Consider the following 27150-nt stretch of genomic DNA (forward strand, 5'->3'; position numbering starts at 1 on the left):
ACAACAGGGCAAGATATTAGTAAATGGTGGCAACTTTCCCCATCTGCTTTGCAGAGGGTACATCAGTTAGGGGAGATACAAAGATTAGGTCTTTTAACTTGCAAGACATCCAAGGTAATTAATTTTCCAAGAGACACTTCCCAACAAAGAGCTCCCACTCTTACTTGTAAGATTCAAGGAGGGGCTGCAGCTCGCGCCTCTCCCTAGGATTTTGTATGAACTCACTCTAAATCTGCTTCTGAATTAATAAATTTATTATCATTCATCAAAAAACAAAGAGCTCCCACTCTTGGAGGGATAGGTTTGGACCAAAGTTCCTTGCTAAAGAAGGCTGGGAATTAGGAACTGGGCACAAGGAGGAAAAGAAGGAAGCACAAGTAAAGGAGCCCGACGAGCTAGGAATCCAAATGCAACCATCAGGTTTGGAAGGATCCAAACAAACTAGATCCAAGGAGTTGAGGAGCAAAGCAACCTGATCAAGCTCAAAGTCTCTCAAATCCCTCCTAAAACCCAAATTCCAGCTGAAACCAAAAGAGAGGAAAAGGAAGGAAGAAAGGGAGATATAATTTCTCTTCCAAGCTGCTGACTTCAGACCCACTACACAATTCTTTTCAAAATTAAACTTCAACTTAGAAGTGAATTCAAACAGCTTTATCACTTGTTTCAAGTTTCTTGCCTTCCATGGGTCTCCTGTCTCATAGAAAATGATTGTATCATCTACAAACAATAAGTGTGTTAGGACAGTGCCCTCTGTACCTTACCCTCCAGCCTCTAATCAAATCCATAGTATCAACTCACAAGAATAAGCCTACTAAACACATCTGTTATCAAGGTAAAAAGGAAGGAAGAAAGGGGATCCCAAAATGTTTTTGGAGGTAACATTTAACTTCCTCTCCTCCACTCTCCCAAAATGTTCCCTATTCCACTCTTTAATTTTGCCTTTTAGCCTTTGGATCTTCCTATGGAACTTAACACTCTTCCCATAATCCCGTCAAAGATTTACCTTTGATCTTCTAGTTGTTTTAAATAGGATTTTTAAATGCAAGTTTTTTTAGTTCTTTTCACGTTCAGGAAAATCAAAAATTCTGTAGATCTTAGATCGGCCTTTGTATTTTTCTAATAAACACTCCATGTATTGGGATATTAGTTTATTCAAGCCATTGATTAAATGAATGAAGAGTTTTCTCTACAGATGTGTTTAGTGCTGAGTCCAAACTTACGAAGGTGCTGACTCCAACTCTAGGTACCGACTCCTAGAAAAACCTAATAGGGATTAGGGATTACTCCTAGAAAAACTTAATAGGGATTAGGGATTCTCTGTTGGATATTAGGTTAATCTTTTTTATTCCACAATTGTCGTTTCAATTTTTTTGTCCATCTTCCTCTATCTATTTGTTGTTTTCCCATGTTTCAGCAATCTCTAAACAGCAAAGCCCATACATGTTCCTCTTCTGTTTTCTTAATTTTTTAGCACTCTTATGTTATGTACTTATGTCCATCACCTTTGTTTCTGTAGAGAAGATGGGCCAAATGGCCCATAGGCTGTTTGCCCATTTTTATCTTTTTATTTCTTTGCAGTAATGGGCCTTATTTGGGCTTTTATTTCTCTTATGTTATGTTTTTTTTAATTTTCTGCCCAACCAGGGCCCTCTCTGTAAATTACTAAAGTTTAAGTTAATGAAATGGGATTAGGGGTATAAGAGGAGATTATGTTCGATCTCTCCCTGAACCCTTATTGCCGCCACCTTCTTCCTCTTCTCTCTTCTTGAAACCTGATTTCTGCTACTTTCAATCAATTTTCTGCAATATTTCAAACAGTCCTTTCATTTCAAAAGGATGTTTTTCTTCTAGGTATCAGAGCAGGCTCTTCTTCTTCTCTTTTTCACCTCTTTTTTCCCATACACAGTGTATATGGAGAACTGAATCGGATGAATAGTTAAAGAAACCTATTTCAGCCCAGTTGTTAGTGGTTTCTGGAGAGAAGGGGACTGGTTTTGTTGTCCTCCTGACAGTTTCAAGTGTGTTGCCCGAAACCCTAATTTTATGGAGAAATTTGATTGTGGGCCCCACAGGGAGTTTGACCTGGGCACTCAGTGACTAAAAGACTTCTTATTCTTCATCTTGAAGATCGATTCAAGTTGCTTGGTGTTCTTTGAAGTCTACAAGGTGCAGCTGAGTTTTCTCTATTTCTCCCGGGTTCCGGGTGTGACGCAGTTAGCAAGTATGGCTACATAGAGGTAGACTCACAACACAGTTTTTCTTCTGTCTTCATGGATTGTTATTCGAAGATATTAGAAGTTATTTTTGAAGTATTTTAAGAAGATGGACCCTTCAGAAGTTGAAAACAAGCATGTTGCTGAATCCGAACAGGTTCTGGGAGCCTTTGCTGACTCTCTACTGGCTGTGACCACAGTCAAGCTAGATGAAACTAATTATCTGGCTTGGTCACAATCAGTAAAAATTCATATCTGCAGTATAGGCAAACGGGGTTTTATTTCCGGGAACAAAAAGGCTCCCCTGGAAGATGACCCATCCTATGAAAAATGGATGCGAGAAAATTATACTGTAATTGGATGGCTTGTGAATCCAATGCAACCTCAGATTAGTCAACACTATTTGTGGATGAATTCAGCAAAGGAAATTGGGGATAGTGTTGCTGAAACCTATTCCCAGAAATTAAATGTAGCTAGAGCATACAAGTTGAGGAGTGATGTGAAGAATTTGAAACAAGGGGAGAAACCTTTAGCTGTTTATTTCTCAATATTGAAGTCTCTATGGCATGAAATTGATTTGATAGAAGTTGTAGCCTGGGAAACCAATAATGATGCTGAGACCTACAGAAAACTTGTTGAGAGAAACAGGGTGTTTGAGTTTTTGACAGGACTGAACCCAGAATATGACATCACAAAGCATAATATCTTATCCAAGGATAGCATTTCACTGTCTCAAGCCTATGCCTTGGTAAGTAGTGAAGAAAGCAGGAGACTATTCCAGGTTCAAGGGGCTAGTCTAAATGATCACTTTGCTAATATGGGAGTGAAACCTAAGGGAGTTACAGGAAATCCAGTTGGCCCAGGGAAGAAAAAAATCATTTGTGAGTACAATAAGAAACCAAAACACACTAAAGACAAGTGTTGGAAATTGCATCCAGAGCTTCTTCCTCTTCGTTTTCAAAATAAGTCTGATAATATGAAGGCAAGGGGTGCCAACATTATTGCTGGTCAAGATAGTAACAAATGTCTAACTGAAGAGAAGATTCTAGTGAGCAGTTAGCAGCTACGAAGGCAGAGTATGAGAAGTTTGGAAGGATGATCAGTCACCTAGAGGGTGTGGCCTCTTCTTCCAACCCTCCAAGAAATTCAACATCTTCTGCATTTGCTCACTCAGGTATGCAGGCTTCTGCCAATCATGCAACTATCTCAGGTAATCGTAGGATCCCTTGGATTATTGATTATGGTGCTTCTGATCATATGACCAGCATTTCCACTTTGTTTGTTGCTTATGATTTACTCCCTGCCGTGACAAAATCACCCTAGCCGATGGCTCCTTTGCTCCTATCTCCAGTAAGGGAACCATCTGTTAGACAATGTATGCCCTTAGCTCCAATTAGCATGATGTTCATTATGACATTTATTGTAAATGAATAAATTACATATTTGATTCATGTTATTGTAGTGTGTTTCTGTGTAATACCCTTAAACTGGACACATATGAGACTCGTGTTAGTTTAGAATCTTCACAGCCGTTGGATAGATCTAGGGAGATTTATCCTGCCAAGGCTGACACTGGTGTACTGCCAAGTTGGTTGGGGTGGCTTGTCTCAGCTGCCAGGGTGAGACCTGAGGTACATGCAGTGTGGGTTTTCTTGAAACCCTAAAACGAACCAAAATTCCAGTATTGCCTTGGACCTTGGAAATAGATGGGAAAAACTGGAATGTTACACTTGACCCCTAGACTCGATTATGATACTGCACTAAGTGTCGGATTGGGTTGTCTTTGATGTGTCAATCAGTGAGATCCTTAGAGGGGGTCAAAACCTGGGTATGTTGAGACAGTCCGAGAATTCATCTGAGTGGGTGATCATAGTGACAGGATCAGCCCCATGTCGGACAAACTGAATGGTTGGGAAAATGCACTCTCTTTGATGGAAACCTAAAATGCCGGCGGTGAATTTCAAATGTATTTGAAATTTGGTTTTGCAAAATATATTTATATACTTGTTTATATTATGGTTTCAAAATGTTCACAAAATGTTTTAATTCTTGGGATCCATGTGAGTAGAGAGTGCAACACTGTACCTTGCAGCCGAGGGAGAGATCCTCTCTTGTCGGGTAGTGTTTGATCATCAAGGGCTGAGAGGTTAAGTGTAAGACCATTGAGGGTTATACCTGATGGGCTAATCTTGCATCTGCCCACAGTCCTTGGGCCTTCATAAGATGGCTGGACCCAATGACCATTTAGTGTAAATGTTGGGCCCATTAAGAGCCCATAGTGATGGACTCAGGGGTTCACCGTATTCAACAGTGAATTCGGCCAGGCCTTGTAACAGAGGCTAGGCTGAACCCATGTGGCTGATGTGTAAATCAATGTTAGGGTTCCACGCCATACAAAGAGAGCCAAGCTACCCAGCATTAGAAAGGAAGTGAGCCTGAAAAATTAATGGGCCTAAAAGCCCATTTCGAACTGGGTTAATTGGATTAATTAAATAGGAGTGGATCTGGGTTTGGATCAGCAGATAAGGATAAGAGGATAACTCTTATCCACTTAAAGAGTCCAGATCCAAATAAAGATTTGGATCAGGAAACTCCTAATTTGACTAGGAATAAATTGATCTTGAATTGCAGAAGATAAGGGATTATCCTTATCACTTAAAGAGTCCAAATCCAAATAAAGATTTGGATCAGGAAACTCCTAATCAGATTAGGAGGTTGTCTCTTTAAGGCTATAAATAGAGAGCAAGGCGGACCTGAAAAAGACACACAACACAGAGAAAAGACAACTCAGTTAGACTGATCTTGCCATCAATTCTTTTTCTTCCTACTCTTGTCGCCCTACCCTGTTCAATCTCCAGTTCTTGGATCGGATCAAGATTTGATCTTGATATTGTTTCTTGCTGAAAGAAACAATTTTGAAGCTGTGCTCACTACCCCATTCGATTCTTGCTGAAGAATCACAAGTTCTTGGTGAAGAACTACCTGTTGATCCTACCTCATCCCAAGCTGTGTCATCTTCAGTGGAGGGAGGATTTGGTACACTCTTTGGGCATGAACACCTACGTTGGGAGGAGCTTTTTGCGTGGATTCTGTATCAGGTATATCCCTCCCTAAACTTGGTTTCAGATTTGGTCCGGTTTGGTTACAAGAACGAACATTAAAAATGCAATTTTCTAAATTGGGAATAGGATTCCCAGATGGGAGTAAAGAAATTTTTGAAATTTTGCCCAACCTTCCCGTAGGGTTCGGCCATCCATATGATGGATCTCCCATCCCTTCACCATCAAGGCTACAGATTCCTTGGTCCTTCCTTCTGCTCTTCATGTACCCAAACTAAATACAAATTTGTTATCTGTAAGCAGCCTAAGTCTTTGAACTGCTGTGTAACCTTCTTTCGTTCCTACTGTGTTTTTTAGGATCTGGAGTCTCAGAAAGTGGTTGGGAGTGGCCACGAGGCGAATGGAATATATCTGTTGGACACTCCTAGACAGAGCCATGGACAACCTAGAAATGTTGCTTTTGGATCTACATCTTCAAAGTCAGTCAGTCGAGTCATGTTATGTCATTTTCGTTTGGGTCATCTTTCTTTTTCTGCATTAAGTCATTTATTCCCAAAACTGTTTAAGGGAATTAATTTGTCCGGTCTTCATTGTGAGTCTTGTGAGTTGTCAAAACCTTGTGGAAGTAGTTATCCTTTGAGTAATGAAAGATCTTCTTCTCCATTCCATATTGTGCACTCTGATGTGTGGGGGCCTTACCACTTACCTTCTATGGGTGGCTACAAATATTTTATCTTGTTCATTGATGATTTTTCACGATTCACTTGGATATTTTTTATGAAGTCCCGTGATGAAGTTCCCAGACTTGTGAGGCAATTCCATGAATTTGTTCTAACCCAATCTGACAATGCAAAAGAATATTTTGAGATAAACCTAACCTGTTATCTCACTGATTTGGAGGTTATTCACCAAAGCTCCTATGTTAGAACCCCAGAACAGAATGGAGTTGTTGAAAGAAAAAATTGGCATATTGTTGAAGTTGCAAGAAGTATCATGTTTGCCTTACATGTCCCTACAAAATTTTGGGGTGATGTTGTTCTCACTACAACCTACCTAATCAACCATATGCCATCCAGGGTTTTGGGGTTTAAGTCTCCCTTCAGTCTTCTTTATCCGGGCAAGGATCTTTTTCTTATTCCACTCCGTGTCTTTGGCTACACTTGTTATGTACATATCCCAAGTGTCTAGAGACATAAATTTGAACTAAAAGCCCATAAGTGTATTTTCCTTGGTTATTCCCCCACACAAAAGGATTATTGTTGTTTTGATCCGAAGACCGGAACTCGGTATGTCTCAATGGATGTCACCTTTGATGAGCTTTCTTCTTTTTATGATTCTTCTCAGGAGAGGCATTGTCCAAAGGGGGAGAATTTGTCACAGTTGTTTGCTCTCCCCCTTCCTATCCTAGTTGAGTCTTCTTTTGAGAGTCCTCCTTCAAATGAGTCAAGGGAAGATCAGTCATCTCATTCTCATTCCAGTGTTCCTATCCCTCATCCATTACCTCCTCGTGCTCTTTTTAATCCCAAGTTGTACCAACAACAGAGAACTAGAAATGAGCAAATTATTTCCCATACACCACATGAGCCTCCTGCACTTCTAGTCACAGAAGAGACACCAGGTACTGATACAGCCCCTTTGGAGTAGGGATGGCAACTTTCCCCATTGGGGATCCGCCCCGAATGGGGTGGGGATGGGGATGATTTCCCCCTCGCGGAGACGAGGATGGGGAAATTTTCATCCCCATTAGCGGGGACGAGGCGGAGACGGATGGAGATCTGTTCGACAGTGTATGCCTTTAGCTCCAATCAGAATGATGTACATTATGACATTTATTGTAAATGAATAAAGTACATATTCGATTCATGTTCTTATGGTGTGTTTCTGTGTAATACCCTTAAACTGGACACATATGAGACTCGTGTTAGTTTAGAATGTTCACAGCTGTTGGATAAGTCTGGGGAGATTTATCCTGCCAAGGCTGACACTGATGTGCCACCAAGTTGGTTGGGGTGGCTTGTCTCAGCCACCAAGGTGAGACCCAAGGCACATACAGTGTAAGTTTACTTGAAACCCTGAACCGGACCAGATTTCTAATATTGCCCTAGACCTTGGAGATTGATGGGAAAAACTAGAAAGTTACACCTAAACCCTAGACTCGATTATGATACTGCACTATGTGTCGGATTGGGCTGTCTTTGATATGCCAATAAGTGAGATCCTTAGAGGGGGTCAAAACCTGGGTATGTTGGGACAGTCTGAGAATTCATCTGAGTGGGTGATCATAGTGACAGGATCAGCCCCTTTGTCGGACAAAGGTAATGATCGGGGATGCACTCTCTCTAATGAAAACCAAGACTGCCGGCAGCCGATTTCGATCGTTGAAATTTGTTTTGCAAAATATGTTTATATATGGATATACATATATATATATATATATATTATGGTTTCAAAATGTTTGCAAAAAGGTTTTAATTCCCGGGATCCATGTGAGTAGAGAGTGCAGCACAGTTCCTTGCAGTCGAGGGAGAGATCCTCTCTTGTCGAGCAGTGTTTGATCATTATGGGCTGAGAGGTTAAGTGTAAGACTATTGAGGGTAATACCTGATGGGCTAATCTTGCATCTGCCCACAGACCCTGGGTTTTTATAAGGTGGCTTGGCCCAGGGACCACTTAGTGTAAGTGTTGGGCCCATTAAGAGCCCATGGTGATGGGCTCAGGGGTTCACTGCCCATAACAGTGTATTCAACCAGACCTTGTAATAGAGGCTGGGCTGAACCCATGTGGCTGATGTGTATATCAATGTTTGGGTCCCACGCCATACAAAGAAGCCCAACTAGGCAGCAGTTTGGAAGGTTACTGAGCACATGGACTTATTGGGCCTAAAGCCCATTTCGAACTGGTCTAATATGACTAGTTAAACAAGGGCGGGTCTGGGATTTGGATCAGTAGATAGGATAGGGATAGTGTCTAGATCCAAATAGAGATTTGAATCTGGAAACCTCCTAATGAGATTATGAGAGCTTATCTAATCTGCAGATAAGATAAGGATCTATCCTTATCACTTAAAGAGAGTCCAGATTCAAATAAGGATTTGAATCAGGAAACTCCTAATGGGATTAGGAGCTTATCTCTTTAAGTCTATAAAAGGAGGGGGCGAACCATTCAGATCATCCCAAAAACTCAGACACCCCAGACATCAGATCTTAGATCACACAGAGAGAAGACAGCAATAGTGTGACTGCGCCATCTTCTCCCTGCATTCTCCTCCTGTTGCCGCCATTGCCAGTTCGATCTCCATTCTTGTAGGAGCAATCAAGAAAAGTTCTTGATATTAGTCTTTGGAGAAAGGCTGATCTGAAGTCGTGCTCACAGCCTCCATCGAATTCTTACTGAAGGGTTCGGTTCTTGGGAAGAACATTGTTGATTCTGCTCCACCCTACACTGTGTCATCTTCAGTGGGAGCAGTCTTTGGAGATTTTCTTTGGGCGTGAACACCTTCATTGGGAGTTACTGCTACTCTGTATCAGGTATATCCCTCTACTACCTTTTGGTTTCAGATATGGTTCGGTTTAGGGTTTAAGATTGATCTTTGAAAATGCAGATTTTCTAAAACAGGGAATGCGATTCCCAGATGGGGAGAGAGAAATTTTTTGAAATTTCGCCCAACCTACCTGCAGGGTTCGGCCATCCATATGATGGATCTCTCATCCCTTCAAGATCCTCGTGGGGATGGGAATGGGGATAACCTTGTCCCCGTTAGCAGGGACAGCGATGGGGATTTTCGCCGGGACGGGGATGGGGGCTCCCCGTCCCCACCCCGCCCCGCCCCGTTGCCATTCCTACTTTGGAGCCATCCTTTCCAGACCTTGATATCCCTACTGCTATCAGGAAAGGAAAAAGGAAGTGTACTACACATTGCATTTCCAAACACCTTTCTTATAGTTTGCTCTCTCCTTCATATTTTGGCTATCTTTCTTCTGTTGCTTCTAACCCAATACCCAGGTCTGTGTCAGAAGCTCTTACTATTCCAGAATGGAGGGATGCTATGAGAATAGAAATTGATGCCCTACACAAGAATGACACTTGGGAAGTGGTTGATTTACCTGAAAGGAAGGAACCAGTAGGCTGTAAGTGGGTTTTTTCCATCAAATATCATGCTAATGGCACCATTGAAAGGTACAAGGCTAGGCTGGTTGCAAAAGGTTATACACAGACTTATAGGATTGACTATCTAGAGACCTTTGCTCCTATTGCCAAGATGAGTTCTTTGAGAGTTCTTCCATCTCTGGCTGCTCACTCAGACTGGCCACTATACCAGCTGGATGTAAAGAATGCATTTCTGAATGGAGAGTTACATGAAGAGGTCTATATGTCTCTTCCTCCAGGAATGTATGAAACAAATATGAAAGGGAAAGTCTGCAAGCTGAAGAAATTTCTTTATAGACTTAAACAGTCCCCTAGGGCATGGTTTGAAAGGTTTAGGGCTGCCCTTGTTAACTTTGGCTATGTATAGACTCAATCTAATCATACCCTCTTTGTGAAGAGGAGAGGATCTTTAGCAGTTTACCTGATTGTGTATGTTGATGATATTGTTGTAGCTGGTAATGATGTATCAGGGATTCATGATCTTAAATATTTCCTTCATACAGAGTTTGAGATCAAAGATCTGGGGGAATTTAGATACTTTCTTGGCATAGAAGTTGTTTGATCAAAGAATGGGATCCTTATCTCTCAGCGAAAGTATGTACTTGACTTGCTCTCTGGAACAGGGAAGATGGGTGCTAGACCAGTTGCTACTCCTATTAATATGAGTCATAAACTTTCTGCCTCAAATGGAGTATTGTTGAAAGGTAAGGGAGTCTTCCTGAGGCTACTTGGGAAACTTCTCTATCTATGCATGACTCGGCCAGACATTGCATATGCTGTAAGTTGCATTAGTCAGTTCATGCATGCTCCCAGGGACACTGACATGGCAACAGTAGAGCAAATTCTGTGTTATTTGAAGGGTTCTCCTGGAAAAGGAATTCTATTTGCTAAGCATGGCCATATGAAACTTGAAGCCTATACAGATGTTGATTGGGCCAAAAATATTGATGACAGAAGATTTACCTCTGGATATTGTAGCTTGGTGGTAGGTAATATTGTCTCTTGGAGAAGCAAGAAACAATCAGTTGTTGCCAGATCTTCAGCCGAACTTAAATATAGAGCCATGGCTCATGGAGTTTCTGAATTGCTATGGCTTCGATCTTTGATGGAGGAACTGGGTATTGAGCATGATAAGCCATTGATGTTATATTGTGATAATCAGGCTGCCATCAACATTGCTCACAATCCAGTGCAACATGACAGAACCAAACATATTGAAGTTGACAAACACTTCATTCGAGAAAGAGTGGCTTCTGGAGAAGTGTGCCTACCTTTCATCACTTCTGAAGGGCAGTTAGCTGATTTCCTCACCAAGGGCATTACCAAGGCTAAACTTCAACATGATACTGGCAAGCTGGGCATGATTGACATCTATGCTCAGCTTGAGGGGGAGTGTAGAGAAGATGGGCCGAATGGCCCATAAGCTATTTGTCCATTTTTATCTTTTTATGTTCTTTGCTGTAATGGGCCTTATTTGGGCCTTTATTTCTCTTATGTTATGTTTTTTTTTATTTTCTGCCCAACCAGGGGCCACTCTGTAAATTACTAAAGTTTAAGTTAACGAAATGGGATTAGGGGTGTACGAGGAGATTATGTTCGATCTCTCTCTGAACCCTAATTGCCGCCACCTTCTTCCTCTTCTTTCTTCTTGAAACGTGATTTCTACTACTTTCAATCAATTTTCTGCAATATTTTAAACAGTCCTTTCATTTCAAAAGGCTGTTTTTCTTCTGTTTCTCTTTCATAATGTGTTAAAACTGTACAAAAGTCAGCAGTTTAGTGCCACAGGGGCACATATGTAATTTTTCCTTTCCTTTTATTATACTTGGGTCACCCTAATATATATATAGAAGCTGGCACCGCCAGCCAACGTTTTTTGACTCCAAATCTTTTTCTCTCCTCTCTCTTCTCTCTGTTCCGACTTTTTACTGGTATTTTACCAAGAAAACAATATGTTACCATAAAAAGCACATATGACAAAACAAGAAATTATAAACAATATAAAAAAAAGTATTAGCATTATAATTTGTTATTTTGCTTGTATGTATTTACTTGTAATTCTTGTCAAGTCTAAACAATGTAGTTTGTCAATGAGGTCATATGACATAGAAGAGATAAACTTTCCTGTTAAATGCTTGGTTCTATCACCTAACCCCACCATTTGAAGAAAACATTGATAGCCAGGGTCTTCTCTAAGACTAGTTTTTGCAAGCTAGTTTATCAATTACCATGAAATAATAACACAGTTATCATTATCAGAAACAATCAAATAATTCCATTTGATACATATTAGTTGTATTTGGTCTGTGGTTGCTGAAATTTTTTTTGTTGGCTAGATATCTATTACATGGTAAAAAGGCCACTACATTATTCATGTCAAGTTAGTAGTTGGTTTAAGACCAGAACCTTGACAATGAAGATATGGGTAGACAAAATTTCAGTAAAGGTTCTAATACTTCTATATCAGATCAAACCTAACTGCAAGCTAATGACAGTACATGCCCAAGAGAATTACATTGTCCAATGGTAGTCAAAACGCCAGTGCTTTATTCATGTCAAATTAGAAGTTGGCTCACAAACCAGAACCTTGAAAATGAAACTATGGGTAGACAAATTTTCATCTAAGGTTCCAATACTTCTTCAAACCTAATTGCAAGTTAATGACACCACATGCCCCAGAAAATTACATTGTCCAATAGTTTCCTTTGACTTCTTTGAAGAGTACCCCAAGCTCATACATTTCCGCATGCTTTCAGGATCCATTCCCCCTCCATTATCTGCAAGGAACAGTGCAAATATTATTATTATTATTTATAAGATGAGATCAAAGATACCTACCAATTCTCTAAGAATGGAATTGCATATCACATACCTTGGAAAAGTAAAGCAGGAGAATTATCTTTTACATTGTTGATTTTATCCACCTTCAAATACGTTGCACCATGGCAAATCTGGAACCCATGCATTCATGTGTATGCATAAGATATTAGTGCACTACAGGTACAGTACAACTAACTGACTAAGTGCACATAATTCAAAGAGACATCAAGATCATTGATCAGTTTGGAAAAATCACCATTAAGCTCATTGAGTAATTGTGAGATGTGTTATAAAACAAACAATAAGTATGATATGAAAAAAAAGTACATGATATTACACAGTTAACCTTTGTGAACACAAGTGATATGAGTGAAGAAGAAAAGAGGCCTTCCTACCATCACCTATCAAAAAAAAGAGCACCCCAGTGCACAAGGCTCCCGCCAATGCAGGGTCTGGGAAAGGACAGATGTCTGCAGCCATACCCACCCCTGCACATACAGAGGCTGTTTCCAAGATTTGAATCATGGTCACCCAGGTCACAATGGAGACACCCAATGGAGCCTGTTTCCCTGCATCAGGCTCTTCCCAGGGAAAAGCAGGGTTCATGGCAGACACATAGGGTTCCTACAACTTTCAGATCTAACAGCAGGCTCTCTAGGGTGAAGGAAGGTGACTAGGGTAATTAAAGATGAAGAATAAAGATTGAGAAGCAAGTAGAGAGCTTACTTCCCACTCTCACCAAAGAATGAAAAATTAGATTTCAGCAATGAAACACTCAAAAATTAGGAAGAAAGAGAAGAAACCTTGCTGTTAGAATATACAAGGGGGAATTTGAGATGGGGGAATCTCAAAATTCCCTTTCTTCTATCTGTTTGTACAGTTGGGAATAGTGACAGGTGGGAGAATTTGACACAATACAAAGGGGAAGTACTGTATCATAGGTAGAGGTTTTGTTAAATAAAATCAGCAAACAAATAAAAATTTGTGAGGTGAAGTGAAGATTTCTCAAGAAGAAATTAGTGGAAAGAAACACATGTATCTGGGTGCAACCAAAATTCACCAAACTTCTATTCATCAAATCAACTCTTCTGATTTTTAACTATTGAGCCTTACAAGGGAGCTGGGTGCAAAAGTGTATTGGTCTAGGAGGTCAGCAAATGCTTTAGCTGACAACCTAGCAAAACAAGGGGTGAATCGGGAGGTTTTGTTTTGTGCAGTGTTGTAAGATATTTGTTATTCAGGGGTCACCTTTTACTTTGGAAAGTGACAGTTGTTTCTTCTGGTTTCATCTAATGAAAGTTACTGTTTCCTATCAAAAAAAAAAGACTATTTATAGACTCAAGACAAGGGCAAGGATCTCCCTTTTATTGACTCCTAATTACATAGGATCTAATAACACATAAATGACCCATAAGGACAGATGAATTGGAATCAAAATCATAATACAACTTGAAATACTCATTAGTAACCATAGTAAAACTAAATACCCAAAAGACAAATCTAAGGTAGACCCCCCCCCAAATACATGTCAGATTTACAAGATCGTAATTTGATAGGACATGGGATAGATAAATAGATAACTCAACAGCCTATATAATGGCATCAAAATCATACAAAACAGGCAAGTCCTGACCCCTAGAAAAATGACATGATTATCACCATAACACTTCAAAATTCTAAAACTATCTATAAAAGATACATTAAGTTATTATGACCCCCTAAGACTAAAAGGAAAAAAAAAAACTCAAACTAATCAAATTCAAATTAACAAAACAATTATCAAATTTCCACCAGTCTAGGAATTAAAACAATTTGATTTCTTCTTCAATGATTTTTTTTGAAGATAAATAACGAAGAAAATAACAAGGATTACAATAGGTGATAAGGCATCACCCAAACAACCATCAATTACAGATTAAAACCCAATTAAACTCTTAAAATCTCCCACATACAGAACCCAAAATTATGCAACCAAAGCCCCTCCCATCTTTCCCAGAGTCCAACCAAGAAAACCACCCATCAAAACCTCTTACCACATGCAGATAACAATAACTTTCACTTCAAACCTTCATCTGTAGAAAAATAAATCTATTTTTTCTCTTCATAGCTCTTCTTGTCTTCTTCACCCTTTTATTAATTCCAACCCCAAATAGGTCTCCCCTTAATCTAGCAAAAACCTTTGAAACTCACACAGTTTGGTAATTTTTCTGGTACCTAAATCTTTTAACTGCATTAAGAATGACCTTAACACACTTCCTCTCCCCATCATTTTCATTAATCCTTTCTAGCCATATTACCGCATTCTTCTTCAATGACTCCTCTCCCTTTTTACACATCTGCATTGGGTGTTTTCACTTTATGAGACATACAAGGCTCTGATAAAAACATAATATTAATGTTAGTGTCGACTGTATAGGGGTAGTTTAGTCCTTCTATTTATGTTTAAGATGATGTGTAATGTTTATGTTAAGTGATGTGGCCCATACTTAAGTAGGGACATAATAGTCTTTTGTTTTATTTATTAGAAAAAACTATAAATATAACCTGGCCAACTAGAGAGAGAGACTTTTCCTCTTTTGTTCTAACCAGTTTTCTCCTTCTCCTTTCTTCTCTTCTCTTCTTCTCTCTTCTATCCCCTCTTATCTTCCTCTAGTTCTAACAGAATTCTAGTGCAGGTCTGAACTTTATCATGGTATCAGAGCGATTGTGACAAAATCAGATCTGCCCAAAATTCTGTTCTATCACCATTCAGCCTAGGGTTTTACAGTTTTCTTCATCATCCGTTGGAGATAGGGAAAAGGGCTGAAAAAGAGTGATTGCCCTTTCCCTTTGGAGGTTTTCATGCCTCCTGTCAGTAGTTTAGTGGGTGTTTGTGGTGGTTTGTAGGAAGCCCTCTAATTGATGGTACGAAGGGGGCTGTTTTGGGTGGTGCAGTGGACAGTCGAGTGTTAGGTTGGTTTTTGGTGATCAAATAGGTGGGACATATGTGTGTTTCAGTGCGAATTGAGTGGTTGGTGAGTTTCTAGTGCTATGGTGTGTATTCAGGTAGTTGTGTGGTAGCTTTGTGCTGAAAATGAAGAAATCAGCGGCGGGTATTGCTGAAAATTGTGACTGTAGGTGGTTTCACTAGTGTGTAGTGTGGTGAAAAGTGATTAAGAAGTTTGATATACGGAAAAAAAAAAGGAATTCAAATATGGGAGACAGTAGTGAACACAAATCTAGTGTTATGGTTCCCACCGACTACTTGAATGTTCAGATGACTTCTATCAAGTTGAATGGGGAAAATTATGTGCCTTGGGCGAAATCTATCTAGGTTTTTCTCAGAGCTAAGAAGGAAGTGAAGCATGCAAGAGAAGAAAACCTCTCGTTGACTCTCAAGAGTATAGTGATTGAGAACAAGAGGGTGCACAAATTATGACATGGTTATGGAATAGTATGGAACCCAAGATCAATGTGAATTTTATGTTCCTAGATACAACCAAGGAGATTTGGGACCATGCCAAGAAATTGTACTCGGGACAAGACAATACTACTAGAGTATATCAGCTTTACCAGGAGTACTTTAATCTGCAACAGGGTAATCAGAGTCTTGAGGAGTACTATGCTAGCATGAGGAACCTTTGTAATGAATTGAATGTGTACCATCCCCTCACTTTTAATGTTAAGATTCAACAACAACAGAGAGAAAAACTAGATGTGAACAGATTTTTAGTAGGGCTGAAATCTGAATATGAACCAGTGAGAGCATAGGTACTAGGAGGGTCAGCCCTTCCATCTCTAGAACAGGTGTTTGTCCATCTTCGGAGGATTTTTGTTGGGCCCATAGAGAATTCTAATATCTTTGACAGGTCTATCTTTGCAATGACGAGAGGGGGAGGCCGTGGTGTTAGAGGTGGAGCTCGGGGAGTAGTAGTGGATCCATGTATGATCTTGTGGTGCTGGACGTGTTGAAGGTCGAAATTCAGGAGCTCATGGCAGAGGGCGTAGTAATGGTCCGAGGAGGTGTACACATTGTGGTATGAAAGGGCACACCATTAACTTTTGTTATGATTTGCATGGCCCACCTTCAACTTGGGCAAATCATGCAATGGCCAGTGATGATAGTTCAAGACAGGATATCCAACAAGCCGATCAGATGCCCTCTACATCTACGAATGTCTCCGAGAAGGAGATGATGAGTATGAACGGTTTATCCAGGCCACCTCTCAACAGAATACAGCTACTCTCGCACATTCAGATATGGCTTGCCTGGCATCCAAACCCACCTCCTGGATTATCGACTCTGGAGCTTCCGATCATATGAATGGGACTCCAAGTGTGTTTTCCTCCCGTTCACAATGCTCCACATCACATTCGGTTACCCTTGCTAATGGTTCCACATCCTCCATTTGTGGTGTTGGTAATGTTGACATAGACCCTTTATCCCTGCTCTCAGTTTTGTATGTTCCCAAATCCCCTTTTAATCTTATGTCCGTTACTAAGCTAACCAAGTCTCTTAATTGCTCTATTACCTTTTACCCCTCTTCTTGTGCTTTTCAAGATCTCAAGATAGGGATGAAGATTGGTGGAGGGCATGAAGCTGGCGGACTGTATTATCTTGATGGTGGTGGTGGTGGTTCGTCAACAGCTCTTCAAACATCTCTTTCTCCTCTTCAGTGGCAATGTAGAGTTGGTCATCCATCGCTTAAAGCACTGAAGTCACTTATTCCGTCGTTGAGTCATCTTTCTGTTTTGGATTGTGAGTCGTGTCAGTTGGGGAAACATCACCGTGTTCCCTTTAGTCCTAGGGTTGATAATCGTATGTCGAGTCCTTTTTTCTCTAGTTCATTCAGATATTTGGGGTTCAAACAAAATAGTCATACAATGGTTACAAATACTTTGTTATTTTTGTTGATGATTATTCAAGGATGGCGTGGCTTTACCTAATGAAAGAAATGAGTGAATTGTTTTCCATTTTCCAAAAATTTTATGCTAAAATTCGCAACAAATTTGGTGTACACATTAAGATTCTTCGTTCTTATAATGGTCACGAATACTTGTATACACTGCTTCAAGAGTATTTGGAACAACATGGCATTATCAATCAAACTTCATGTACCTATACACCTCAGCAAAATGAGGTGGCTAAGAGAAAGAACCACCATCTTTTGGAAACTACTCGATCCCTTTTGCATCATATGAATGTACCCAAACGTTTTTGGAGTGATGTTGTGCTTACATCTTGTTTCCTCATTAACCGGATGCCCACGCCCATCCTTGAAGGTCATTCTCCTTTCACCACTTTGTTTCCTACCTTGTCTCCTTTTCCCCTTACTCTCAGGGTTTTTGGGTGTGTATGTTTTGTTCATAATGACCAGGAGTAGACAAATTAGATGCATGATCCACTAAGTGTATCTTCCTTAGCTATTCTCGAACCCAAAAAGGGTACAAGTGTTATAACCCTAGTTCTCGACATTCCTTTGTGTGCCTTGATGTTAACTTCTTCGAATCTATTCCGTTTTTTCTGGGTCCGATGAATCTATTCCCCAAAATTCCACTTAAGTCCACCTAAGTCCACCACCAAGCACCCGATGCCTCCTAACAAGCAAGTACATTCTAGAAGTCTATGTCAGCAGTTAGTTACAACAAAAGCAATAAGATCCGAATTGTTGCTCAATCCTGTACTCAATATAAAAATAGTCATCGATGCCCAATAAATGGAATGGTTCTGATCTTAGCCCTTCATTTTCTCTACATAATTTTCTGTAGGAGCAAGAGCTTCCCCTCAAAGAGAGCTCCCGAGTTAGGTGGCTCCTAACAAGCTCCTACGGGTCCCACAGGTTTAAGCGATCTATAAGGAGGTCTAGATTAATAGGTCTACGATTTTGGTGCATTAACAAGATCAATAGTTTAAATAGTTTTGTTATAAAGTTTCTAGAATTATTGTTTTGCTTAATTTTGACATCATTAAGAATGTTTTTCAATTACCCTCCAAATAAGATCAACATCTTGTCACTTTAATAAATCTAGAAAATTTATGACCTTTTTTTTATCAATAACTGTGGATTGAATTAATATTAAAAATATGAGAAAATTACAGGGCAAGGGGGCTAAACAATCTTAGCTCCCAAGAACAACCATTAAACATCAAAAGAACAAAAATTACAAGACAACCCAAAAAATAGAATGTTTGTTCACCCCTTGTTTAGCTAGACCATCTGCCAAAGAGTTCCCACTTCTTTTTACCCATTTGTATTGGATTTCCATGTCCTTAGTCAGCCACTTGAATTTCCTCTTTTCATTATTGTAATTCCAAAGTCTAAGACTATCCTCTTTTAGCCAGTTTACCACCACTTCAGAAGCTCCTTCTATGATCAGCTTGTTAATATGCATATCCTTGATTCTTTGTACCCCTTCAAGAGCTACAAGAATCTCAGCTCTCAAAGAATCTCCCACCCCAACTGGTCCAGAATACATAGCTAACAAATTCCCTTGTTCATCTCTTATTACTCCTCCTATTCCGGATGGCCCTGGATTGCCCAAGCTGCTACCATTAAAGTTCAGTTTAACAAAGTCATGGGGTGAAGAGATCCAACAAACATTTGAGGCCTTCCTCATTGGAGTAAGTTCTGCTATCTCCTTTCACTTTCTTTGCAGCTCATCAACTGAGAATTCTGCGAACAGAGCCAAGGTTTTCAGCCAGTGTATAACCCTAATGTGGATGACCTCCACCATTGCTTCCAAAATTCTCTCCTTATCTGTAAATATTCATGAATTTCTCTCCTCCCAAATAGTCCAACAGACTACAGCCCTCATACACCTCCACATAAACTTGGCCCTTTTTGTTGGTCGAATCGGCATAAATGTGAATAGGCTTTGCACATTCGAAGGGGGGGGTCCACCTGCACCCAAACAAAGAAGTACACCACTCCCAAATGATGTTAGTGAACCGACAGAAGATTATTAAGTGATATCTAGACTCACCATCAGCTTTACAAATGACACACCAATGAAGACAAAAACAACTATTGGGTATTTTTCTTTGAAGTAAATCTGCTAATGTTAACTCTTTCCAAAAAGGCTTCCCAACAAAAACTCCCAACCTTAGGAGGTATAGGATGACACCACACCTCTTTAACAAGGAAAGACAAGCCAAAAGAAGAATGTGTGAGAGCACTAAATAAAGAGGCACAAGTGAAAGAACCAGAGGGGGTGAGAGTCCAAATTCTACTATCTGCCTTTGTTGTCTCTAGGAACACCCCTTCAAGAATGGATAACAGTGATGAGATACCATCAAGCTCTGTGTCCCTGATATCTCTTCGCAGGCCCAAATTCCAACCGACCCCAGAAATAGAATTAAAAGGAATAATGAATGAAGACATTGGTTCATTTTTAAAAGTGGAAAGGGCAAAAAGGCTTGGGAATTAGTCTTTTAGGGTGGAATCCCCAATCCAAACATGTTCCCAAAAATTAATAATATTGCCTGAGTGCAAGTCATACCTGATCCATGGAGAAAACAAAGGTAGAATAGCTTGAATAGCTTTCCAAGGAGATGCTCTTGTACTCCTTGCCAGAATCTCAGAGTCCCATCCATTTGTTACAACCCCATGAATACTTCCCACTATCTTCACCCAAAGTTTGTCCTTCTCCAATGAAAACCTCCAAAACCATTTCCACAGAAGAGCCAAGTTCCTATTCCTTATGTTCCCGATACCCAAACCTCCCTCCCTCTTACTCCTACAAACCATCTCCCACCCCACCTTATGGTCCTTCTCCTCCCCCGGCTCCCAGAGAAAGTCTCTCATTAGTTTTTCTAATCTACCAGCCACCTTTGTCGAAATCTTGAAAATTGACAAAAAGTAAACAGGAAGATTAGCTAAAGTAGACCTTATTAGAGTGGTTCTCCCTCCAAGAGACAAATAATTTTTCTTCCAAGTTGCTAATTTCTTTTCAAACCTCTCCACAACCGGAACCCAAAACTCACCTTTCTGAGGGCTATCACCCAATGGCAAACCGAGGTAATTAAGGGGCCAATTTGCTATTGCACATTCTAAGATGTTTGCAGCCTCAGAGATCTCCCCCTCGCCCATATTTACCCCAACTGTACAACTCTTCTCAAAATTCACCTTAAGGTTTGACATTTGCTTGAAAAGTTGTATAGTGAGCTTCAAATTTCTAATCCTATTAGGGTCCCCTGGTTCACAAAAGAGTATGGTGTCATCTGCAAATTGCAAATGTGTGAGTGGCACAAGCTCCCTCCCAACTCTCCAACCTCTGATTAAGCCCATGGAATCTGCTCTATAAATTAGTCTCCCCAGAACTTCAGCTACCAAAGTAAATAAAAATGGGAAGAGGGTGTCTCCTTGCCTAATCCCTCTCAAGGCTGGGAAGAAATCGACGACCACTGTCCCATTTAGTATGGAGTAATGGCAGTTCCTAATACAACCCAAGACCCATCTGCACCAATTATCCCCAAAACCAAAATTGGTCATCACCTCCATCAAGAAAGACCAATCCACCAAATCATAAGCCTTTTCCAAATCCAGTTTACAAATCACCCCTTTTTTCTTGGATCTCTTAAACTCCTCCAAGTTCTCATTTGCTATCAAAATCTGATCTGTTATCTGTCTCCCCTTCACAAAAGCTCCTTGATTATCTGCTATAATTGTTGGGAGCACTTTCCTTATCCTGATGGACAGCACCTTGGTGATAATCTTATAAAGGCTATTGACTAGGCTGATAGGCCTGAAATCCTTTGGGTGACATGCATTCCTCTTCTTAGGAACTAGTGCAATAAAAGTGTAGTTCAGCCCTGGGTTGATCACCCCTCTAGAGTGGAATTCGTCAAACACAGTCCATAGATCTTCCTTTAATATCTCCTTGCAATCTTGATAAAAAGCCATCGTAAAACCATCTGGGCCTGGTGCCTTTGATCTATCCATAGAGAACACTGTCTCTCTTATCTCTTCCACTTCAAATTTCCTTTCCAACCAATCACTATCCTCTATCTGCAAAGTTGCCCATTCCATACCCTCAATCCACACCCTACTATTTAGGGGTTTTCTAAAGATATAGACCTAAAGTGATTTGCAAAAGCCCCTACTATTTCTCTTTAGGTGGATATTGTAACCCCTTCAATCTCCAGACTTGATACAAAATTCCTTCTTCTTCCACTTGCCACCACATGAAAAAATTTGGTATTCCTATCCCCCTCCTTCAGCCATTTACACCTTGATTTTTGTCTCCAACTTATTTCCTCCTGAAGAAGATAATCCTCTAATTGTTTACGCAATTTCCATCTTAGCTCCTTATCTTCTTCTGTAAGACAACCCCTTTCTTCCTTGCCATCCAGGTCCTCAATTTGTGCAGTCACTATTTGCTTTCTTTCCTCTAATATCCCAAACTCTAACAGATTCCACTCCTTGATTTTGCCTTTCAGATACTGGAGCTTCTTATGAAACCTCATTCCACTCCATTTCACTGTTAGATTGCTTTCTAGCCACCACTCTTTGACTTTCTTTATGAACCCCAGGTGTCCTAGCCACCATTTTAGTAAATATAAGTCTGTGAAGGGAGATGAATCACCGTATTTTTAAGTTTACCTTGGAGTTGTTTATTGTTTTTCTTTAATTGTAAAATTGCAGAGAATTCATTGTGTATTTTAAGATTTCAAGACTTTTGAGAGAGAGAGAGAGAGAAGTTCTTATATTCGAGTATCTTTTTAGGTTGGATAAGGGTTTACCTTAATCTTTTAGTACAATAAGTTGTTTCTAGTTAGCTATAAGTATAAAATGGAGTGTCTAAAAGGAGATCCAACCATCCAAGGTGTAATGTTGAATTTATAAATATAGTCCTCATAATTAAACTTCTAGAAGAGAAATAATGGAAAGAAAATTTGAAGTTTGTGGGGTGCCAAGATTTGGTGTTCTTGGAGGTTTTTTTCCCATTTTCTTTCTTCTCCATCTCTTTGTCTCTATACATATAATCTTTTTCTTTTCTTTCTCTTTTTTGTTCAATGCTTCAAATATGAAACTCTTCCATTTCCCCCTTCTTTCTACCATATCAAATCTGAATTCTTTCCTTACCAACCACATATACCCTAGGACATCTCCCCATCTCGCATCATGAGCGACTCAGATGCCTACAATACAAGCCACAAACCCCTAAAAATTGCTACTATTAGATTTAATCTATTGTTAGATAGATTAAATCTAACAACAACACAAAAGTGAAAATACCAATATAGTGCTTACCTCATCAACTGCATTATCCAGAAGTTCCGCTATTGCTGCAAAACAATAGAACCAAAATTTTGATATTATATAATAAATTGGTTATAGATAAACAAACAAATGAAAGCTATGCCATAAACTTATTGACCATAAATACCCAAAGCTATCAAAGTAAAGAACAGCCAAGATATAACCCATCTCTGGTGTTCAGAGAACCAAAAGATACAAAATTCCAACCATGTTCCCAACTCGTTATTTAAAATATAAATATATATATATATTAAAAGATACATAAGACAGTATATCAAAGATATATATATAACAGTATATAAGACAGTATATCAAAGATATATATATAATAGTATATATATATAAAAGATACATAAGACAGTATATCAAAGATATATATATATATAACAGTATATATATATGAAAGATTATATATAAAAGATATATATATATATATAAAAGATACATAAGACAGTATATCAAAGAAGAAAAAAGGATTTCAGTAACATCAGTAATTACAAGCAAAAACTAGATTAGAGACAATATGGCCAAATTAGAGGATTGTTTTCAAAATGAATATCAAAGTATAATGACAAGGGAAAAACATATAAAAGTACTAATAAACAAGAGGTTCATTCAATAACTCTTCGATTTAAAGTCAAGTTTAGGATATTTCTTTTACAAGATAGGATTTGAAAAAGATAGTAATTGATGGAGGCCAAAGTAGAGGTCAAGCAATAGCTGTGGGCTTGAAAAAAGCTTTTCTCATTGGATATATGTTAATATCCATATCCAAATCTAATTCCACGACTCATGGAGCTAATTGTGCCTAAAAACCATGGATATACCATCAAATAAGGATGGTTACATGAGAGCATTAAGCATTAAAGGAGTATATGGAACCAGAAGCGTTAGAATTTCTTAAGAGGTTTTTCTTAAACAAGAAATACCAAAATGGTGGTCAATGGCATAAGAAAGTGAAAGAGTAAATTGGAAACATAAAAGGCAGGTCCTTCTAAGTTGATTTGTATCGGAAGCATCATTAATTTCTACAAGAATGGTTATTAACTACAAGTTATCTTCATTAGCAAGTATTCTTTTGCTGTATAAACCATGTATTAGTTTGTTTCTGATTAAGACATTTTGCAGAACTTTTTGTGCATTTTACGTAATATGACTCATCAATACTTTTCTAATCCTAGGTCTCTGAAAAGTTGTTGCAACTCCAGTCTTGAATTTGAGTTCTATGGTTGATAGGAAATGATCATCACCCTTGAAGACTTATTCTAGAAAGAAGAAGGCCTTACAACAGGTCCTAATATGGCATAGTGATGATAATTATCAAAAAAAAATATGGCATAGTGATGATACTTGGGATTTGGATTGAATGAACACCAAGGGTATTTTTGTCATATTGCAACTTTTTGTGGAGTCCAGTGATAGGGTTTAATTTGTCTAGTTATAGTTTGTTTATGATTAAAATTTCAGTCATTGCATAAGTAGGATTAGAGTTATTGAGTCTTCTTTGAATTGAAATAGGATATGACAGCTTAGTTTGCGTCCTACTAGAATTATCGAGTCTAACAGTTTGACTCCTAAGACTATTATGAGTCTAACAGTTTGACTCCTAGGGTTATTATGAGTTTAGAGTCTATAAATATGTATGGAGGTTTTACACAAAGGCAATGAATTATATTGAGTTTTCTTCAGCTTATGCTAGCTATGGTGAGTGATTCTCATGCCCTAGAGTGATTCTAGGTACCCTGTGAGTGGTTCCAGGTAATTTTCTCTCTTCTTTCTCTCCCCATTTTCTCTCTTCTTTCTCTCCCCATTTTCTCTCTTCTTTCTCTCCCCATTTTCTCTCTTAATCCTTCAATGATTCTAGACACCCTGTGAGTGATTCCAGGTAACTTTCTCTCTTCTTTCTCTCCCCATTGTCTCTCTTATTCCTTCAAGAAGCCATTACAGCCATCGACAGCCATAAAACTCTAATCAATAAGTCCATTCAACATTCTCTAAGGACTAGGACTGAGCTGGTCCTACATCAGTTGGCATCAGAGCCAAGGTTATAGGCTGTTATCATCATGGCTACAAGTAGTGGCAAGCAGTACAGGGGTCGGCTAACTGATACATCAATGGTACAAATGTAACCCTATCAAATTTCCACCTCTTATTTATTTTGGTTTCTTTTGGATTTTTGTCCTAATAAGCATTATGTTATAACCCAAATCCTTTACCACAACCAACCTTGAATGCATTCCATTAAGAATCAATTTATGTTAATGATTTTGTATTTGTTTGTGTTGCATCAGTAGTTCAGTACTCCTCTTTTATCCAGTAACAAGGTTGAAAGAGCTCATTAATGGAACCTTTGAAAGGAAAATTTTAGGCCTGGTTTGTTTGCAATGCAAAGTATGGCAGTGCAAACAATTTGAGTGCATATTCTGGTTTGTTGGTTATTCAGTTTATGCCTAATTTTGTGTGTTTGCATTATGGACGAAGTAAAATGAAACCTTCAGCAATGTACATTAAAACCCAAAGAAAAAGTGAACCAAAAGCATTCTTTTAATTTTTATGCCCATGCATTTGTCATAGTACAAATGAAATTGCACTACAAACAAATGGAGCCTTAGGCTCAGTTTGCTTGCTGTAGGAATTTCATTTGCACTGGTGTAAATATATTGGATTACAAATAGGTTGAATGTAAATTCTGATTTATTGTTGCTTCAGATTTGACTTCATATTATTTGTGAGAAGTAAAATAGGAAGTAAAATGAAGCAGTTCCCACTTTATATGAAAGAGAGTGGAGGTAGAAGGAAAGTTATTTGTTTGGGAGTGAGGTAGGAAGCAAGATGATGTAATCCCCATTTTACCTTGGTATGCTTTTGGGAGGAAACCCAAGAGCAGATAGCTTCTGGAAACCAATAGTGGAAAGGTTGCTATAAAGTTAGCCTTATGGAAGGGAAACTATAATTCTTTGGGAGGAAGAATAGACTTGATAAAATCCACCCTAGCCAACTTACCCACTTACTACCTATCCACCTTTAGGATCCCAATTAAAATAGCTAAACAGCTCAAAAAAATGATGAGGGGCTTCTTGTGAGAGCTCACTTACTACCAATCCTTTAGGATCCCGGTTAAAATAGCTAAACAGCTAGGAAAAAACACAAATAAGGGAATACTTGTGGGAGATAGGAGATGAAAGGAAATATCATTTGGTGAAGTGGGAATAGGTGTGCAAACCTAAGGAGCAAGGAGGATTGGGTGTTGGGAATGTGATAAAAAAAGAATACAGCTCTTCTAGGAAAGTGGTTTTGGAGATTTCCCTTAAAAGGAGACAAACTATGAAACAAGGTTTTTGAAAGCATTCATGGTTAGTGATTTAAAAGGTGCCCTTAAGCGCACAGGCGAGGCGCATTTTAGGGTAGGTGCTTCACCCAAGTCCTAGGTGCAGCCCTTTCAAAAGGCGCACACCTGGTGCACCTGATGCACCTTGCACCTCAGCCCAGGCGTGCGCCTTTTGAAAGTTTAACGCTTTTTTCGCTCGCTCACCGAAGCTCCAAGAACCCCCTATTTGGTAATGTTGTTCATTCATTAAAATTAAAAAATCATTATTTTTTGTGTGGAAACTAAGAATTTAGGACCCTAACATGGACTTGTTTGGCCTTGCCTCGAGTAGTGTGGCAAAAAGGCAGCTTGTAGAATCAGGAATGTAATATGTTTTACATCACATTAGCTACTTGAAGTAATGCATTTGAGGAAAAAAAGAAATAGTGGGTTTTACATGCTTGAAAATGTTTTATATGTTTGATTTTATTTTTAAATGTCCATTTGAATATGCTTTACAGTTTATGTATTTTAATTTTAGGTAATAGGTCTTTTAAAACATTTATTTTAAAATTTAAGTTCATATTTCTTATTAATATTATGTTTAATATTTTTTTATTTTTTGCATTTATTGAATTTTCTGACATTTTTTATTTTTAGCATTTTTTGTATTTTTGCACCTTGCTTCAAAAAGGTGCACACTTCGCCTTGCGCATTTGAACGCAAATTGGCCCTTGCAACTTTTTTTCGCCTTGCGCTTTTAAAACATTGTTCATGGTGTAGAGAACAATGGTTGGGATGAAAAACTTGTGCCTCACATCCCCTTGGAAAGCAATATTTGAGGTATTGCATACCTTTCTTAATTTTATCCAATTTGATGTGGGTTGTGGGAACAAAATTGTATTCTAGAAAGACCTCTAGTTTGTTGCTACCCTGCCTGCATCGCCTGTGATAGACTCTCAACTCCCGATCCCTCTGACCACCCTCGCTACTGCAGCCCTCATCACCAACTGGAATAGGTAAGGGAACAGCCCCAAAAGTATTAACCCTGTCCTCACTGCACTCCCCCTGCAAAAAGGACCCAAATCTCCACGTTCACTACTCTCCCCCTGAGGAGAGACCCGAGAATAGTAGGGTGTTTCCTCAAAGAAAGTGACATCCATGGATACAAACTTCTTCCCTGAGACAGGATCATAACAACAATAACCCTTTTGAGTTTGTGCATAACCAAGAAAAATGCATTTGGAGGCCTTGGGCTCAAACTTGGAGTGATGGGGACCGAGAAGCTGAACAAAACAGGTACAACCAAATGTTTTGAGGGGAATAGTGAACAACTCCTCATTGGGGTATAGAAGGGAAAAATG

The 27150-nt window shown here is 39.1% G+C and overlaps 1 protein-coding gene across 4 annotated transcripts in view; it reads right to left on the minus strand.

Annotated features, from left to right (window-relative positions):
* LOC104605514 (protein MICRORCHIDIA 2-like) overlaps positions 1-27150 on the minus strand; it is an 81328-nt gene that overhangs the window by 43775 nt on the left and 10403 nt on the right. For all 4 annotated transcript variants that reach the window (XM_010270313.2, XM_010270314.3, XM_010270315.3 and 1 more), the window contains exons 4-6: positions 22471-22505; positions 12291-12369; positions 12106-12195 (exon numbers count right to left, since the gene is read on the minus strand). In XM_010270313.2, the coding sequence (XP_010268615.1) occupies positions 12106-12195; positions 12291-12369; positions 22471-22505 (204 nt within the window). The remainder of the gene's footprint in view (positions 1-12105; positions 12196-12290; positions 12370-22470; positions 22506-27150) is intronic.

This window comes from Nelumbo nucifera, chromosome 1 (assembly GCF_055504915.1).
Source record: "Nelumbo nucifera cultivar China Antique chromosome 1, China Antique-T2T, whole genome shotgun sequence".
NCBI classification, from domain to species: domain Eukaryota; kingdom Viridiplantae; phylum Streptophyta; class Magnoliopsida; order Proteales; family Nelumbonaceae; genus Nelumbo; species Nelumbo nucifera.